The sequence below is a fragment of the Telmatherina bonti genome (genome assembly GCF_933228915.1).
Source record: "Telmatherina bonti genome assembly, chromosome: 7".
Classification (NCBI taxonomy): domain Eukaryota; kingdom Metazoa; phylum Chordata; class Actinopteri; order Atheriniformes; family Telmatherinidae; genus Telmatherina; species Telmatherina bonti.
In genome coordinates, this window is record NC_136625.1 from 26,865,418 (window position 1) to 26,885,237 (window position 19,820).

The 19,820-nt window shown below is 41.5% G+C and overlaps 1 protein-coding gene across 1 annotated transcript in view; it reads right to left on the reverse strand.

Moving 5' to 3' along the window:
• chd7 (chromodomain helicase DNA binding protein 7) overlaps positions 1 to 10,818 on the reverse strand; it is a gene marked incomplete at its 5' end in the record, with an annotated part of 56,561 nt that extends 45,743 nt beyond the window's left edge. Inside the window, 3 exons of the mRNA XM_079243338.1 lie at positions 1,283 to 1,746; positions 7,050 to 7,384; positions 9,321 to 10,818. Coding sequence (XP_079099464.1) covers positions 1,283 to 1,746; positions 7,050 to 7,384; positions 9,321 to 10,818 — 2,297 coding nt within the window. The remainder of the gene's footprint in view (positions 1 to 1,282; positions 1,747 to 7,049; positions 7,385 to 9,320) is intronic.
• Positions 10,819 to 19,820: the final 9,002 nt, after the last annotated feature.

Here is a 19,820-nt window from a genome sequence, read left to right on the forward strand (position 1 = left end):
GAATTCAAACCTAAATATGTCCTGTTGTTCAGCTGCACATCAATGCTGCACTAACCAGCATCTGGTTTATTTTGGCTTAATTCCACATTTAATTGGCTGCAAATAGAAACACTGCACTAGACTGTATTATACAAACAATTTTATATTGTTATGGGGATATAAAATGAGCTGTATCGTGATATGAGATTTTGGTCATATTGCCCAGCCCTACTGTGAATGCGCCAAACAAATTCTGATTTGGACCAAAGAAGCGAACTTAGTCCACCAACAAACAGGTCTCAGTTCGTCTCAAGCGGACCAATACAGAAGGTGGACTACAATATATATATATATATATATATATATATATATATATATATATATATATATATATATATACACACATACATACATACATACATATATATACATATATATATAAAAAATTTTAAAAAAACACTTCCTGCACTTGGCATAGTGTTGCATTGTGGGTAAATACATAGTGATCACATTGAGTCCTCTGCCTCATTTGTTGTTTATACTGCATCCATTGATGCAGTGTTTCGTGCTCCATGTTTAACTCAGTTTTCTTCTTCAAGGGGTCTTGTCCTTTCTTTTGCTAAATACCAGTGCAGCGTCACCTTTGGTGAGTATGGGGATAGATTATTCTAATTGGTTTGGCTTGTTTGACTAAAATGCAGCATAAACGTGATTTTGGTCCGCATGGATACACCCCCTACAACTGAGCTGATTCCCCAATTGGACCTAGTCTAGCGGACTATCCTGATGTGAATGCATTTTACAACCTAAGCTCTATGCTTCACCACGCTCTGATCACACCCATAACAGAGTGGCAGTTCACAGCTCAGAGGTTGTGACCCTTTCAGTTCCTCCTGGTTGGTCCCATGAGTGATGGATCTAGATTGTGTGGAGGAACATGTATTTATGGTCTCAATAAGACTAACAACCAGTGAAATGTAGACATTCAGCAGATTGCTTTGCTGCATCAAACACACTTCAGCGTTTGTAATATAAACGATCTGAATCATGCTTTTTTGATAATTACATATGCAAGTCATTTCCCCAACCACTGGTTTCCTTCACAGCTGCTCAGCTCTTGAATTTTCACATTAGAATGAAAAACAAAAATGTAGCCCACCCAACTAGTAGTTTGTCAGCTTCTTTAACCAAGATAAAGAGGAATCCTATTAACTCAGCAAAGGACATGTTCAGTGTTTTCCCATGCTGGTCTCAGTCAACACAAAGCAAGCATGCATAGCAAACAACATCCTGATGTTCCTACCTGGCTTTCTTGGGAGTCTTTGCCTTCGGCGTGGTGCTCTTGGCTTTCTTCTCCTTGGGCTCTTTGGGAGTCTTGGGTGTTTTGGGTGTTTTCGGGGTCTTGGGCTCTTTGGGCTCCTTGCCCTCCACCTTCTCCTTTGGTTTCTTTTTTCGCTTTTTCTTCTCCTCCACTGGTGGTGAACTTCCTTCTACAATTCCTGTGCCGGTAACCTGTTCACCTACATTACTTCCTGTTCCAGGAAATGCTAACTTTACATCTTCCTCTGTTACTTCCTTTGTCGTCTTCTTACCTCCGTCTTCTTCCTCTCCAACTACCTTAGCTTTCTTTTTTTTCTTCTTTTTTGGCTTGGTCTCCTGGTCGCTAGGCTTCTCTGTGCTGATAGGCTGGCTGGGTGCTCCAGCACCGATCGTTGGCCTGTCAAGAACCATCATTGAGGCATCACCTGACAGGTCTGAGGGGGAATGCTGGAAGATGGAGAAAGACAACACATATTGGAGTAATTTTAAAACATCTTCATACCTAAATATAACAACTTTTTGGATTAATTCTAATAAGTCATAAAACTGCACTTGTTTTCCACAGGAATGAAAGGTCAAAGAAAAAAAAAAAAAGATGTGTCAAATCATCAGATGGGAATTTTTTGCAACATGTTTTATTAATATTGGTTATAAAAATAAATGTTAAGTTTTGTAAAATGTGTCTGCTGATGTTCTACTTCTACACTGTTTTCCCAAACCAACCTGTCACTCAACATCAATACAGTTTCTGCAAAGTGGGAGCTGAATCAGACAGTAATGGCAGACCACAGAGCAAAAGAGAAAAAGGGATCCATCCATCCACGAGTGAGGCTGCCATCTTCTCCTTATCCTCGACTCCCCATTGCTACAGTTTCCACCTTCCCCCACCTCCAGCAGGCTAACCTTAGTAAACAAACTGGCTGACACCTCATTTTTCCTGCTTGGCTCTCCTGCAGACCAAATCCTATTTCTGTGCTCCTTCCCCCCCCCACCTCTTCTTTGCTCCCAAGTAAGCTTTCTGTGACAGGAAACTGGTTACCAGCTGTTGCAAGCCTCTCCAGCTGCCTCTCCTCCCTCTTCCTCTCTTCCAGCCCTGCCTCCCTCCCGCTTTCTCTCTCTCCAGCTGCTCAGGGTCCCAGTAGCAGATGGGAAATCAGGCATCATGACACGAATAAATTATCTCCATACTTCAAAAAGGCACAGCTAGGGAGTATGTGTGTGCATGTGTGTGTGTACCATATGACAGCAAGAGACACTATGCCTTTGAGAGTGCACTCATGTGCATGTGTAACACGTACACGCTTGTGTGTGTGTTAGTTTGTCAATGAGGTGTGTGTATAAGCATCAGCAAGTTTACGGCAGCAGCCTGCTTCACACGCACAGACACACACACACACACACACACACACTTAAATGTGTGTTCACGTGGAGGAAGAAAGAGTTAGGGTGCCATCTCTAAAAGTTCACTTCCATCAGAGGAATGCTAATGTACACACACAAACACTGAAGTGCTGCAAGGTCACATCACACAAACCTCTGCACACATGCACACAAACACCTGCTGACACACACGTAAACTGAGCCATTTAGACGCACAAATAGGGGGGAAGGGAGGGAAGCTCAGGGATAGAGAGACAGTTGCAGAAAGATAGAGAGAGAGATGTTGAGGGAGATGTGGTGCCAAGAGATAAATCTGTCCTCCTGCCAAGCTTCTTAGATAATCAATCACACAGATGACAATGGAGACACACAATGTATACACGATTGTGCGCGTACACACACACACACACACACACACACACACACACACACACACACACACACACACACACACACACACACACACACACACACACACACACACACACACACACACACACACACACACACACACACAAAAAAAGCCCAATTGCTGTGTCAGGTTTGGTGTGGTGCAATGTGAATTTACCTTGCCGTTGCCTCCTCTTATGGCGTTTTTAGCTCCTGTTTAATAACAGAAGGTTTCATTTTTCTTCATTTGAACTACAATGGCCACCCGCCTCCAAAATTCATTTCAAATATCATCAGGAGTAACTTAAAGACAAAAATCTACAGAGTAACAACTGGATATAGCTGCACAGCTAATCTGACCCTCTCACCTGCACAAACTGAAAGAGACCAAGGGAAATGCATTTTTCCCCCCAACTTCAATATCTCTTTATGTCCATCAATCACTGCAAGTTCCTTTCTGTTATGTGACCAGTCACACTTACCTGCTGTATTTTCATCCATCCAATAAAATCCACCCAGTTTGGCAAAAGTAACCCTGATCTATTTGTTGTACTGCTTGCTGTGTCAGAAGCTGGTCAACAATTTGGTTTATATTTACATTCTTGGAAAAATATGAAACTATGACTTTGCTCTTGCCATTAATAAGTTCAAATGTCTTCTTTGGGTACAAAATCATTTTTCCGGACCAACAACAGATCTTTGTGAAGCTCTCTATATTTTTATAAACAGCAGCTTTGGCCAGCCACAGTCAAAAGGTAAAACAATAACTGAAATGACCAAACCATAATTTTCAAGATCCTTTCACTGATTAAAAAATATTATGCATGTTAAATTGTCAATATGCAAAGATTTTAAACTCAATCGAACCAAATTTGAGTTGTAATTCAATATTACTAAAGTCTGAAAGAACTTAACATGCTCAGAAGCACTAAGTGACTTTTAAGCAGAAGAGAAAACCGATATTAGGCCTAATTTAAAATCTGCCCCATTCAAAGCATTTCTTAATATGAATATCAGGCATTTATACAAGCCTCCAATGAAGGGGTGTGCACTCCTTCAATCTGAGTATGAATGTAACACAAGAAAAAGCGGATTGTCTGTGGCAATGTTAGAATTCAATTCCCTCTTGTTTTATCAAAAGGCAAAAAAAATCTTTAAAAATTCCAGATAAGAGATTTTGTTACAAAAAGTCAGAGCTTGAATTCGTAAGATGAAGGTTTAAAAGGACAAAGCTGTGAGTGTGTGTCAGCCATTGCAAGTTGTAAGCTAAAATAAAAAATGAGAACTTATGGTTGTTATTGGTTTGGAGAGTAGCTGATTAATGTGAAGTCAACACCAGCTGTTCTCGACCTTGCAGTGAACATAAATGATGTCACAGTACTTGCCCCACCAGGCGATTTGGTGCCATTTCTGCAGTTTTTGCACATCATTTTTGTAGCCTGAAACAACCAAAAACAGAGCTGCAGAAAAAATGTGCATGCAGATCTGTCTGTGCAGGTAGGTGTATGACTCATTAAAACCCAAGAATGTGCTGACATAAACTCAACAAATACACAACACGGGTTATGAAACTGAATTTAAAGGTATGAAGTTGCTTTCCTACTTTATGTTATGCTCTACATCCTGTCTAGTGTTATCGCTGTGTGGCAGCGTCAATTTTTTAAGTCGCAACACCAACCAGATGATGCAAAGCTGAAGAGGTAAAATGAGTTATGTGATCTACTGAAGACCAGGGTTGTAATAAATCATGAATACAAGCATCCTTGTGTCCCACTTCTCCATGATTTTTCTTCCCCCAATCAGGAATCTGACATTAAGCCATTTCTGCTCCCAACACAACAAATCTAATCAGGCAGCTCAAGTTAATTTCCCAGCAAAACTGATCAAACTCCAAACTGATGACTACTTTGGAAAGGAGTCTGTTGCATCTAGCTAGTAAAATATCATTTCTTAGAACAAGATGAAGCAAAACTGATCTGCTCTGACTCTATAGAGGACTTAGAGTGACGACATTCATAACTTGTTCATATTAAAATTCAATTGGTGGACATCCAATCCCAGAAGAAAAAACTAAAAATTTCAACACAAAGGGAAAATGAAGTGAAATATGTTGGGCAGCTTAATATTTCCTGTGAACTGGCTACTGAACCAACAGGAATGCCATTCAACTAGTGCAGATATAACACGCCGCATCAACGGGTCATACACCATTTCCATTTGTTGAAATCAGCACAAACAGGGAGACAACTGACCATAGAGCGGCAATTCCTCGAAGCTAGGGCATCTTAGTGAGCTAAATGGTATAGCAGCTCGCTGACTGAGCGAATGGGCGGGGGAGGGGTGAGACGAGCATGTTATATGTCAAGTAGAGTGCTGCACGCAACATTGTGTGTGTGTGTGAGATGTAGAATAAAGGTCAAAGCACAGCACTCCACCAAAGCTATGACCTTGAGCTGCTGACGAAGGCACGCTTACGTGTGTGTGCGTGCATGTAATAACCATGCTTAGTGAACAGATGGAGCTTAGAGTACCAGACATACAGTCATCATGACTGACTGACCGGTTTGATATGTTTGGCTCTTTCTAACAAGTGCATGATGAGAGAACTCAATTTTTGTGCCACAGAGACAAACACACACACACACACTAGTCTTGTGCCTCAAGTTAGGCTATGTGATTTCTCCAAGGCAGATTCACCATCCCATTCTAGAGCACACTACCAGTGTTTTTAAATGTGTGTGTGTGTGTGTGTGTGTGTGTGTATAATAACGGGGACTGCCAGGCCTGCAGCTAAAGTCAGGACCGTGTATGCAGCGCACCCAGGCGAGAGCCGGGACTCACCAGTCAACCTGGCATCTAGGTCAGGAGTACTGGATAAATTAAGTGTGACGGCTGAAATGTCAACCCAGGAACACAGCGATGCAGTCTTGGAGGTGGGGAGTAAGAGGCGAGGGTAGGGGAGCAGTGTCAAGAGAAAGAGGGGACTAACTCTGTGTGTATGTATGTATGTGTGTGTGGCCACAGGGCTGCTATTGTGTATGAATGGGTCAGTGGAGAAAGGGGGCTTTGAGCAACAAAACAAGCTAGTGGAAGGCGAAGGCACGTGACACAAGCAAGGGCAACTGTGCGCACACACACACACACACACACACACACACACACACACACACACACACACACACACACACACACACACACACACACACACACACACACACACACACACACAGTTATGGTTGTTAGCATTATGAACTGCGAAGTTCTTCCCACCAAACTTCTCCATCGCTAGATCTTGGAATTTTTCATACTTTCTACCCTTAGTGCACCCCACCCCAAATATTTTTAACAATATGTCTACGTCTGTCCTTATACAACATTAACTTAGTGATGACCCCACTGAAACCAATAAGACAAACAGTGAGACAGACAGACAAGTGGAGAGAGCGGAAAGAGAGGAGACGGGGAGGAGGGAGACAGGAAGGGAGGTTTCCTCTGAGAGGGGGGGCAGGAGCGAGGAGAGATTATGCTGGTGGCGCCTTTGTGTGTGTGTGTGCGTGCGTATGTGTGTGTTGCACACATCTCAGGATATGCAGCGCACAGGAAGCAAACAGCTGCAAAAATCCATTTCCCCACACACACACACACACGGAAATGCAACCACACACAAGACCAACAGAAGCAGACACAAAAGGTAAAGAACACTCAGCAATATGAATAGCTCGCACACACACACATACACACAAAACCCAAGTGATCCAGAGCCCAGTACACTGCTGTGTTCTCAAATGTCATGTACACACATTTATGAACATGCACACACACACTTCCCTCAGACTCCAAGCATACAATTCCCCCACCCACATGAAAAATAAACACACATGAAATACACCCACACACAAAAACAATTGCACGTAGTCTTGATCATTCTCACACTCACAGCGTTGCTACCACATCAAAGTGGCTGCTTGATGGAGACTCACCTGTATGTGAGGCACTTTCTGTGGGGTAAGAGGGGGTGAGGAGAGCGGGTGCGAGGCAAGAGGCGGAGGTGCCCATGAGTGGGAGGCCTGGTTGGGGGGAGGGGGCGTGCTCTGCAGGTGGTGAGGGTGTGGGGGCAAATGTGTATGCTGTGATTGAGCGTTCTGGGCGGGCGGTGCTAAGCCCTGGTTTGGGGCAGGAGATCCATGTTGACCCATAAGAGGGCCCTGGAAACCCATGGGAGCAGGCTGCATGGGCTGCCCACTTCGAGAGGCCTGTTGCTGGGCTTGGAGAAGTCGCTGGTCTCCTCCCTGTGTGACTGGGGCTTCATGGGGCCCTGGAAAGAGAGACAAAAGATATAATATAAAAATGAAGACAAGAAGAAAATGATCAAATTCAATATCTAAACTTTAGTTCAGTTGTATCTTTAAGATGTAAAAATTAAGGGTGGGGCTTGATTTAAAAAAATTACATCACTTAATCTCGACCACATTTTCATCACAATATTTGTCCCAAAAAAACACTTTTTTTCCCCCATTTAAATGGAGTGTAATGAATTACTAAATCAAATAATAGACAGACATTAACACTGTAAACTCAAACTTTTTGAATGTCTGAGAAAATTCACTTAATTGCATTTTAATTCGTAACAGTAAAAAAAAAAAAAATAGGAAACTCGCAAAAACTGAACAGATAAATTAAAAATGTAATTTTAAGCATTGTAACAGTTTCAGCTGTTCTCTAATTAAGAGTCTACAACAGGGGTGCCCAAGTCCGGTCCTCGAGATCTACCATCCTGCTGTTTTTAGGTGCAACCCTTCTCCAACACACCTGAATCAAATAAGTGGCTCATTAGCAGGCCTCTGCAGAGCTGAATGACATGCAGAAGTGGAATTCAGCTATTTGACTCAGCTGTGCTGTACAGGGGTTTCATCTAAAGGTTGCAGGATGGTAGATCTCAAGGACTGGACTTAGGCACCCCTGGTCTTCAACATATTAAAGTACTTTTATTTTTTACGTGTTTTCATCCACCCTCTTCATTAATAGACAATAATATTAACAATAAACCATAGCAGGATCAGCAAGTGGCAACTTTCCACATTTTACTTTAGTCTGGTCATGGAGCAGAAGTGATCATCTCCTCTGACTGCAGTTTGAAGTTGGGTGCTGCTTCAGAACTGAGCTGGAAAAGTTCCTGTTAGCTCCGGGTTAGCTCTTAGCTACAGGCAGGTCAGAGTTTGATAGATGTCAATTTTACACCTTCACGCTCACAGGCCTCCTCTTAGTTCTATCTCTTTGCCCATTTTTGTATTTTCCTGGCACGACAGCAAGCATGAAGCTGCCAAGATGGCAACAGTTGGAAACATCAAATGAGCTTCGGTTCAGCTTTTCAGAAACCTGCAGGTGACGTCAAGGAGGCTCTGTCCATCTTTTATACAGTTTTTGGTTAAGAGTAAGCTTCTTGTGTGTTTTTTTTTTTTTTTTTTTTTGATAAAGGAGTGGGGCTTACGAAGCAGCCACTGCTGCTCACAAAGACAAGTAAACAATACAAGCTTTGGCATTACTGATAGTCGCTTTTCCTTTAAATCGAATTGCTAGAGGTCTGAAGACTCACTAAACATAGCACAAAATGTTGCTAAATAATTAGCCGTGTCGTGTGCATCAGCGTAATCAGTGTAGCAGGAAATTGTGCACGGACAAACGCTCTGCACTCTGCAATTAAATGCTTTAATTTTTTTGTAATTAATTCATTTTATTTAATCCATTTAAGTCCAACCCCTAAGAAGATATATGTCTGAATACACACACATTATATACATGTGTAGGAATGGCTTTAGGTACCATATTACATTTAAACACATTTCCAACACAGGGAATGCAGAATCATCTGACCCTGGGATCAGAACATTAACAGCACAAACTTCTTTTCTTCAAATACGAGCACTGGTCTTAAATTTGCTCTTACTCTTCTATTTTCCATCATCTTAACACAAACACTGTGAACACTAATTCTGAAAGCACCATGGTGCTATGTTTCTAACCATCTGTCTAATCCAAAGCAACTATACCAGCTAGGTTTTGGATTTAGATGTGACATGGAGAGTATAAGAAGCTGGTTTCAGTAAAAGACATTTATATTTTTCTCTACAAGCATTTTCTTTAGTTCTCCAGTTGTATCAACTGCAAATATTATGCATTTACTCTTGAATGGGAAGTCATAAGATGCCCAACCTGCAACAAAAGAAGCCAATATGAGAGAGTACGCTGCTTACCTTGCTGCTGCTGAAGCTGGGGCCTATTTGCTCCCATCTGTGGACCACGCTGCGGCCCCATACCAGGATACATTTGTCCTGCATTAGGCGGCATGTTGTGGGGCTGCTGGTGTTGGGGGTGTGGGGCAGATATGGGGGTTTGGGGGGTTCTCTGTGCATGGGTCAAAGCACTGGGTGTAGACTGTAGGGCTGTATATCCTCCAACCTCTGGAGGCCCAGCTAGTCCTGCACTTGGGGGTCTGCCCTGTTGAGGAGGAGGGGTTGGGGTTCCCAAAACCCGCATGGGGGACATAGATGAGGGGGAGGGGTATGATCCCTGAGCTGGGGGGGCAAGGTGAGATTGTGGTTGGTTTTGGGACTGGGGTAGATTTTGGGGGTGCTGGGGATGGTTTAGGGGGTGCATAGGCTGGCCCTGCTGCCCTCCTTGTTGCTGCATTGAGGCAGAATGGGTCTGAAGGGGCTGGGGTTGGTGTGGTGGTCCAGGGGTATATCGTTGTCCCTGTTGCCCTGGTGCAGAGCCTGTTCCCTGGTTGAACCGCTGGCCAAGTTGTCCTGGTCCCATGGCCTGGGTGGTGTTAGCACTGACATTAGCATTAGCACCCTGGCCCATCCCAGGTCCCATAGTACCATATTGGGCCTGATAGCCAGGGTACTGACTACCCCCAAATGGCGCCATGCCCTGTTGATGCTGGTGAGGGTGTGGAGGCTGTCTGGAAGGTGAGTGTGGGTATCTGGGTGTGTGAGCCATGTTGGGGTAGCCCTGGGGTTGCGACTGAGGCTGGGGGTGTCTCATCTGGGATCCACCCATCCCAACATGTCCCAAGTAGTGAGATGGGTCCTGAGCAGGAGGTGGGGCCATGCTCTGTTGAGGGTAGTGTTGGTTCATGCGAGCTGCACTGGATGTAGGTGGACCTTGCATTCCACCATAATTGCCTTGAGACATCTGGTAACCTCCCATCTGGTTAGGGCTGCCACCTGGTGGTGCAGATGCCTGTTGATATGCTGATCTGCTTTGCTGTTGTTGGCCCCAAACTCCGCCTCCACCTCCTCCTCCTCCTCCTCCTCCTCCTCCTCCTCCCCCAGCATCACCCTGGTACCCAAGGTGAGGGTTACTAGAGTTAGCTGGGTTATTATGGTAGTGGGAAGCCATTCCATTCATGGCCGTGTTCACATTTGGAGGCCCTTGGCTAGGACCATTCTGGGCCATCATTCGTCCTCCAGGGGCACCAGACTGATCATATCCTGTGTAGGGGCCAGGGTCGTACATTTGTCCCAATTTAGGCTGTCCTGGGCCAGGCCCAGCACCATGTATCATCCCCTGATGGTAACCTCGATTTCCCTGGTGCTCATGGTTCAGAGAGGGGTTAGTCTGCTGGGCCAGAGGGTTGGCTTGGCCAGGGGCTGGCTGTTGAGGAAAGCAGTCTCCTAAACCATCTAATCCATCAGAGAACAGCCCTGCATCATCCCCAAATAAGCTCAACATCCCTGGGTCCGCCATGGCTGGGTGGTGGGCCCACAGATGGAGGGGGCTAGATGGAGGGATGTGTGTTGTCCAGTGAAGAGCTAATTAGGTAGCTGCTGATTTGAAGCTTTCTACTCCATGGTTATCATCAAAGCTCCTGAAGAAAGAGGCAAGACAAAATGTAGAATTAGCTCAGACTCAAACACAAAGAGCTTCTTGATTCTTCAAATTATAGAATTAAATTCATATTTCTGTATCTAAAAATCTAGGCAACTCAGTATATCAACCTTGAAGTGACAAACTTTCAATTGTAATACTTTGTGTGTCAAAAGTTTAAAGTTAGGCTGCAGTAATAAGTCAATAATACAAGATAATACAAGAATCCTAAAAAACCACTATTATAGGCGAATTGTTCTATATTGTGGATTGCAGTTTTCTGTTGTATCATTTGGATATTGTAAGGTGTTAATCGGTTACACTCACTTAAGACCCATTTCAAATAAATTTAAGTCAAAACATTTTTTTTCTTTTAGGGCTGATAAAAAATAAAGTCTGGTTGCAAAATTGAAATCAATTCTGGTATTACTATTAAAATCAAAACACCAAATGTTTACACTTTAAAAACAAATGAAAAAGAGTGCATCTCATAATAAACAGCACAACTTACAACATAAAATAGTAAAATACCATGTCTTCCATCCATTTGAGGTCTTGATAGGAATTTATCACCAATCCATAAAGCTAGTTTAAAAAAAAAAAAAAGAAAAAAAAAGAAAATACAGGTTTCTCTAAAGCACTCTACAGATGTTGCATCTGACTAATTGGTCTCAACATTTTAGCAACCCTATTAGCTGCAAGGCAGAGATGTGGCAGATAATTCGTGTTTAGAAAGTTAAATCAGTTTCAACAAACACAAAAAATCCTTATTCACACTCAGGGACACACAAACACACATTTCGCATTAGCACCCCCATCCACCCCTGAGACCCTGCCCCCAACTCCGCTTTACAACCAAACAAAAGAACTTCTTTCTTTTCCAACACACACTTGGAGTCATTGAGTGTGTGTTTTTATGAGTGTGTGTTAGAACAAAGAGCCAAGCAGATGCAACTCTGTTTGAACAGCACCAGCTGCCATCCGGCAAGAAATCAGTCAGCCAACAGGGCAGGGAGCATTTTACGTACACAAGTCAGTAGTTACCTACTCAGTCTACAACCCATTCAGCTGGCTAACTAACTCAGTCCAGGCAGATGTTTGAAGACAAGGGAACTAGCCACCTGCTGCTCCCCCCACTTCATCTTTTTTAAAATTTCTATTTCAGGATGAAAATGCTAAGAGGCAGGTTTTCAATGACAATAAACAAAGTACATTTTTATGGTAAAATCAGAAAAAAAACAACTGATACTCGTGGTACTTTTATCCAAGCGAATGGCCGGCCAACGCAATACCATATTCTGCGCAGGCGAGTGGTTGAAGGTAGGTGGATCTAAGCATGCATGAATGAGCGTGTAGTGGAGAACGGGACAGGGAGGAGGTGGGGGAGGTTTGCTTGTTGCTTCTACATGGTGCAAAAACAACACCCAAGCCAACTTGTATCGGTACAGAGTTTCCCTCCCCCCTGCACGTCAGCTCTTTCTTCCTCCACAATGCACCCCTCCCTCCCACCATTTTTTCCCCTCAGCCACTTATTGGTTCATTACTGAGCACGGCAGGTATGGGGAATGACACATTCATTATTTCCTCACACAAATACTGTTTGCCCAACAAGTTTCCCTTACAAAAAATATTTTGTGTCAATGAATTCAACCCCGACATAATCCATCCTCTCATTGTCACTGTAGTAGTAATAATAATTTAACTGAGGCAGTAGCTTCAGAGAAACATTAGCAGATTGTTAGCAAGCCATGAACAGGGCAAGAGGTAGACTATATCCAGCACTCTGTTTTTTTTTCCACAGCTATGCTTTCCTAAAGTATGTGGCCTTATAGCATTATTGTTACTGCTAACACTGGTCAAAATGATGGCTTCACGTTCTGCTGCTCCCTGCCACCAGACAGCTGTTTTCTCTTCAGCTTTACTCAACTGGATAAAACTGATAGAGCTGATGGGTGCATCTGCCTTTCACTCATTCCACCATCTGTTCAAATCAAACTGAATACTACCATCTACCCATCTCTGGACTACAAAATGCCATCACACATAAAAGATACTGTGGTCACCAACAAGCAAAGGCATTTAGGATATGCAAAATCCAAAATTTTCTCAGTATGATAAATTTATAAAGATTCTGACTAATGCATAACCTCTTCTCAGATTCTAGCACACCAGAGTGCATTTTAAACTGATTTTATGCACATAGAAATTCTTTTAAGAGTTACTAGATTCATCAAAGGTGTTATGATGGCTTGTAGCAAGATGTATTAAGGCTCAAAGTTCTTGGATCCTTGCATGCCCACTGCAACACAAGCTGACTAAAACTGGAGTTTTGCATGTAAACCTGTTAGTCTAACCCAAATGACACAAAATCAAAGTTCTGAAAACCATATTAAAGACACCCAACTTATCTTTCCTTCCTTAAAAACCCCATGTCCAACACATTTGATGGCGAAGTGACATTTATTACATACAATTCTGTAGCCATCACAACCAGCAGTGTACAGAGGCTAAAAAACTGCACTTCACAACTTTTGCTTTTGGGACACCATGTTGCATTGCAGCTGTATTTTTGCTTAGCAAGCAAATATCAACACAGCAGGCATTGTGAACATGCAGTTGGTTATTTCAGTAAAGAAACGCAAGGTGACATCTTTTTTCTAAAAGAAAGAGAAAAGGACAGAACAAAATATAAGACCAAGTCTTTTACCATCTCATTAGAGATCACAGTACAGACAGGATGCAATATGGATGACAAATAAATCATCAAACTGGGGAACCTTCACTGAGAAAATATGTAAAAGTTCTGTAATGTGTCTTCAAAGCACCCAGATATTGCAGCTGGGGCTCCAAAAAGTCCAGCATATATAGCATCAACAATAATTAAATGGGCCTGGACTTGCAGCAAAGGCTTAAATATCCCATGGTTTTAAAAACATTCACAAGTGTATATTATTAAGCCAAACGGCCGATAAAGCTGCTTTAATCTCTTTTTGTCAGTCAGGCATTTAAATGCATCAAAACTTGGGCCTGAAAAGCATCCCACTATGACCGTCAACCCGGCATCATGGAAAACATTTCCAGACACTTATGTTCTTTTAAGATAATTTAGATTATATAACCAAAGAATTGTCAGACAAAAATCACCATACAAGTATCTAGGGCTAGGTGATTAATTGGATTTTAATCTCAATTACGATCTGGGTTTTCAACGATCTTTGCAGTTTACTCTCCTGCTGTCTTCAGTTGCTAATCAAGCATCACTGGCATTGCAGCGCTGTGCTGTAAACTCCTCCCACAGCCGCTTTGGTTTCATTCAGACACTGTTGCCAACTTCGCGAGTTTCTCGCTAAATCTGGCGACTTTTTATTGTTCAAAGCGGCTAGCGACAAATCTAGCAACTTTTACTGGGGTTATTGGAGACTTTTCTGGTGTTTTGGCGACTGACTTAAAGGCACATATTGCACATATACGCAGTAAAAGTGGATTAAACAACTCGAAACCACGCATTAGACAGTTATAATATGACAGCTGGTTATAATATGACATTATGACAGCTTCGCTGTCACACGGGCTGTTACAGGAAATCATTGCTGCCCACCTCAATAAGACTGTTCAATGCTTTTTCCTTGTGTCTTAGATAACATCACGAATGTTACCAATGTTTTTGTTGTCTACTCTCAACCGTCGAGAACACCAGGACATGCAGTGTTGTTTAAAAATGCTGGATAATTAATTATAATTTTTGTCATAGTTGAGCAGCCCTACAAGTATCTTTATTTAGCATTAAACTAATCTGATGTGAAGAACCACAGCAGACGAGAGTTCCCACAGCTAGGTCTTCCCACTAGCATGTAAATAAACAGTAAAACACACTGCACAGAAAACCTGTCCAGGATATACAACTTGTACAAAAAATTAAGATAGTTGTTCATGCACTTATATGGTAAAGGAATGTGGACTGGGTAGTAGGAGTGAGCAATTCACTTAACGATTCATCATGATGTGACATGCCTATTAAATTAGGATAAAAAAATTATTAAAATGACGAACACAGCTTTGACCTGATTGTAGTTCCTGAACTGTAAAGAGAGACCAAAGCAAAAGTAATGGTATAAATGAGGACAGCATGTTGGATTCCTCAGACTTGTAAATGGCGTTTGAGACATTTGAGAAAACTGCTCGTGAGTTTAGTTAAAATAATTTTTTAACCAACCTGCTTTCAATTCAAAGATTTTTTTTATCTTCAAAGATTTTTTTTCTTTGGAATTTTTATAGAGCAAATGTTTTGCAGGCAAAAAATTGTCTTTGTATTTGAAAAACAAAAAACAAAAAAAAGACAGCTGTTCTTGTAAAAATATGAAGCTGTCTTTGCCAGCAATTTTTCTGTAAATCTCATGGAACAATTTCAACATCAGAGGAAAAGCATGTTGGCTTCATGTTGGATTTAAATGAAAGATGGCAGATAGAAATTTGTTTGGTTTCTTGAATTAATGGATACTAATTGGATTTAAAAGTATGTAATAGTTCTGGAGTGAGGAAAAAAATTGAATTGGGACAAGAAAGATGAAAAAATAAAAAAATTATTTCATAATATAATCGTACCATTTTGAATCATAATCCAATCATGAGGTACCCAAGATGGCACACTGAATAGTGTGAGCTCTTTAGTGTTAGTAACCATACAAAGCTGGTCTCTCAGATGATTTTTAGTTAGTCTTCCGTTTCTTCACTTAGCATGGCCACATTTTTGTGGCCATGCGAGTGTTGTTTTTATAGTTGTGTTTGTAAGTGTTGTTTTTATAGTGATAAGAAATTTTGTGTGACTTTGGAAGGTGGCTTTCAGTAAACACTACCACCTACTTTCTCATACGCTCATTCACTACACTGAACTACTGGAGAGAGCACTAAAATACAACTATGAAAGTTCTACAAGTAAAATTAAAGAGGAAAGAATAAATATATCATTTTTACCCATAATGGTAATGAAAATAAAGAAACACATGCTCAACATTCCCGATGCACCCAGTGGTAGACTTGTAACTTTCTGTGCAAGATTACCGAGAGGACGACAATGGTCATTTTAAACATCCAGGTCAAGGTGAAACCATTGCTTATTCTGACTGCATGTACCATCAGCTGGTGGCACCATCGCCATCACATTATCTAAAATTTAAAATGCTTGATGTCTTCTTCACATTTTCTATTACTACTGGGTTCTCCAGAGCAGACAACAAACCACAAATCTAGAGCAACTGTCATGGAAAAATGATCAACAAAATGATGAACAAGTTCAACAATAATATAACATCACCGAGTGGTTTCTACATCTAGAACAGGGGTCTCCAATTTCAGTCCTCGTGAACTACCATCCTACAGGTTTTAGTGTTTTTCTGCTGTGAAACACCTGGTCCAAACCAATGGCTCATTAACAGGCGGATGCAGAAGATGACAGAGAGTTATGGAGAACCTTTTCATTTGAATCAAGTGTGTTGTACCAACACCACAACCTGCAGGATGGTAGCTCACGAAGACCAGGGTTGGAGACCCCTGTTCTGAAACATATACACTTGACAAGGCATTGCAAAATCACTATTTTTGGTGGAGCCAAAAATGGAGATAAAAGATAACTACAGTTTGCGAGAATAAACAAAAACAATCTTGTCATACTTCAATAAAGTTGGAGAGTTGAGAGCACAGTCATACTAATGTGAGTAACATACCCATCTAACTGTGGATTGGGATAACTGGTTAAAACTGCAAATGTGACATCGTCTTTGGCAGAAAATGACTTTTGAGCAATCTTATTTCAAGGGATAACCAAATAACACAGAGATTGACATGAAGATGTGCATCAATGGGGGACTTCTAAACTTTAAAACTTGTGAAAATGGGTAATGATGCACCAGCTCAAGTCCCAGTTTTACCAGCAATAACTAATTTTTCATATGCAAGATTCTAAATTGGTCATTTATATCCATGAGATGCATGGTATTTCGCATGAAATGCAGATCAACACATCACAGATAGATGGTGTGAAACTTCTCTAGTATGACTTAAGACATACTACTAGTTAAAAAAATAAACCAAAAAAAAAAACTTTCAGATCATCACAACTAAATCTGACAATCAAAAATCAATCACTAGGGCACAATGAAATCTGTGTCACATATTCAAATTTTTATTTTTTCCTAAAATCTGTGTTCTCCATTTTTTCCCCAACCTGTATTCTGTGTTTTACTCTGTGATCTTGTGGGTTTGAGGGAGGATAGGGCTGGGCGATATGACCAAAATCTCATATCACGATATAGCTCATTCTATATCCATATAAGGATAAATTATGGGTAATTTGTTCATCAGTTATTTGTCAGACCTGCTTGGCAAGGGCAGCAGGGATCTCCTTAAATGTGCAGGAACTATGGCTGTATGACGTTTCACACGGAAAGGCCTGTTGCAGCGTTTGCATCTGGAGTTTATTATGATTGCTTTCACCACCACTCGACGCTGCTTTTGCTCATTGACTATTCTTTATTCGGTATTCTTTATTCTGATTCTTGCACAGGTGATTAAATAAGTTAGTTGTGTGAGCTAGTCTGTTTTTGGTTCCACGTCGGTCTTTTTATATCCAAACCTCATCCATGCGACAGAAATTTCCCCTCTTTTATAAACAAGCTCATCAGTTCTGGTTGACTGGTCATCTTTTAGTGAATTACCCTGCTCTGAAACACATCTGCGACCGTCTTCCTCCATGTTTGTTTATATATTGCAGCGTGCATGCCGTAAAGCGCATCTTCACGTAATACTGCAGTAAGGCACCTTATCATGGAGTAAATGACAGAGCCTCATATTAAACGATAGACATTTTCTATCGTCCAGACGATATATATCATCATATCGCCCAGCCCTAAGGGAGGACGTGTCTAATCACGTGGTGAATGTATGAAACGTTTTGAACGGGACATCTTTTTCAATTAAATTTTAGAGCACATTCACATCAGCCTCTTTAATTCAAATCCTAGTTTGTTTGCTCGGAAAGAGAAAGATTCTCTCTTTTATTCCCCCTCCCCCTCCTCCAATAACAGTGCTGCATCATTAAAATGTTTGTCTCAGCAGGTCTCCTTGGCGTAGCAGTTCATGTTGTTCTGTTGTCTGTTTTCTTCCCCCCCACACAGCAGAGGCAGATGGCTGCATGTCCTTGAGCCGGGTTCTGCCGGAGGTTTCCTTCCTGTTAAAAGGGAGTTTTTTCCTTCCCACTGTTGCCAGTGTGCTTGCTCAGGATGGGAGATTGAGTTGGATCCGCCAACTCAATCTGCTGGTTTCCTTATGTAGGCTATTATGAATTGGCTTACATTATGTTTTTTTTCCCCTGTCTGTAAAGCGTTTTGAGATGGCATTGCCGTGATTTGACGCTATATAAATAAAGTTGAATTGAAAGTCTGCTTTGTCTGGAAAGCTGTGAATGTGTCAAATGAATTCTGATTTGGACCAAAGAAGTGGACTCAGTCTGCCTACAAATGCAGTCCTATTTCAAGCGGATCAAATACAGGAAGCAAACTACAAAAAAAAAAAAAAAAAAAAAAAAAAAGGAGGTCACTTTCTGCATTTGGCCTAGTGTTGCACTGTGGGTAAATACATAGCGATGATCCTCTGCCTCGCCTGTTCCTACTGCGCCCATTGTTGCAGTGCTTTTCTGCAGTATACTTGCATAAGACAAAATAAAAACCCAAAACAGCAATAGTTTTGTGCTCTATGTTTAACCCGCAAGTTTTTTTTTCTTCACAGGGGTCTTTGTTCTCTCTATTGATAAATACGAGTGCAGCGCCATCTTTGGTGAGAATGGGGATATTTTATTCTAATTGTTTGGCTCGTTTAACCAAAGTGCAGTGTGAACGCACAATCTCCGCATTGGATACACCCTACAACTGAGCCAAGTCCCCAATCGGACCAAGTCTAGCAGACTATCCTGATGTGAATGCGTCCTTAGTCTACATTAACATCAACATTACTCCGGGCCAAGACTCTTAACACTGGCCCTCATGACACAAGCCGGACTTTTTTTCTTTTGAAAACTCACCCCCCCAAAAAAACGTGTTTTAGGATGCATTCACATCAGGATAGTCTGCTTGACTCGGACTGATTGGGGACTTAGCTCAGTTGTATAGGGGTGCATGGGCAACAGACAAGGGAGACTCTTTTGAGACGCAATTTTGTCTCATGCAAGTATACTGCAGAAATATACTGCAATAATGGGCACAGTAGGAACAATAGGGGAGGCAGAAGACGATTGTTATGTATTTATCAGCAATGCAATGTTGAGTCAAATGCATGAAGTGATTTTTTTTTGTAGTCCACTTCCTGTATTTGGTCTGCTTGAAATGGGCCGAGTCCGCTTCTTCGTTCCGAATCAGAATTTGTTTGGTGCATTCACAGCTCCCAAAATGAAGCGGACTAACCATTTATCCACAATGTGGTTAAAAGAGTGTACACTGAACCCACATAGCCCTTTATTTTGTGTATGAGCAGATTTCAACAATATTCAACATTTTACAGCTGGTTCCATTTTAATGTCAATTTTTGTGATTCTGTCTGTGTTACCCACGTCGCAGAAATCATAGGGTCCTAAAATCACTATGGTTAATATGCTTAACATTAAGTAAATGGAAAAAGGAAAAAAAGTGTGGATAGAGCATCTGTTCAGCCCATATCTCCGTTTTCAGCCAACAGCACCCACACACTCATGCTACACCAGCTCATCTGTTCTATATGCACACATATACCAAATCAATATGGCCAGGATCTACCTGCTGCTTTCAATCACTTGCCATTTTTTTTTACTTTTTTCTTTGTCTTTTTTACTATTTTTTTAAAATTTGGGTTAGCATATT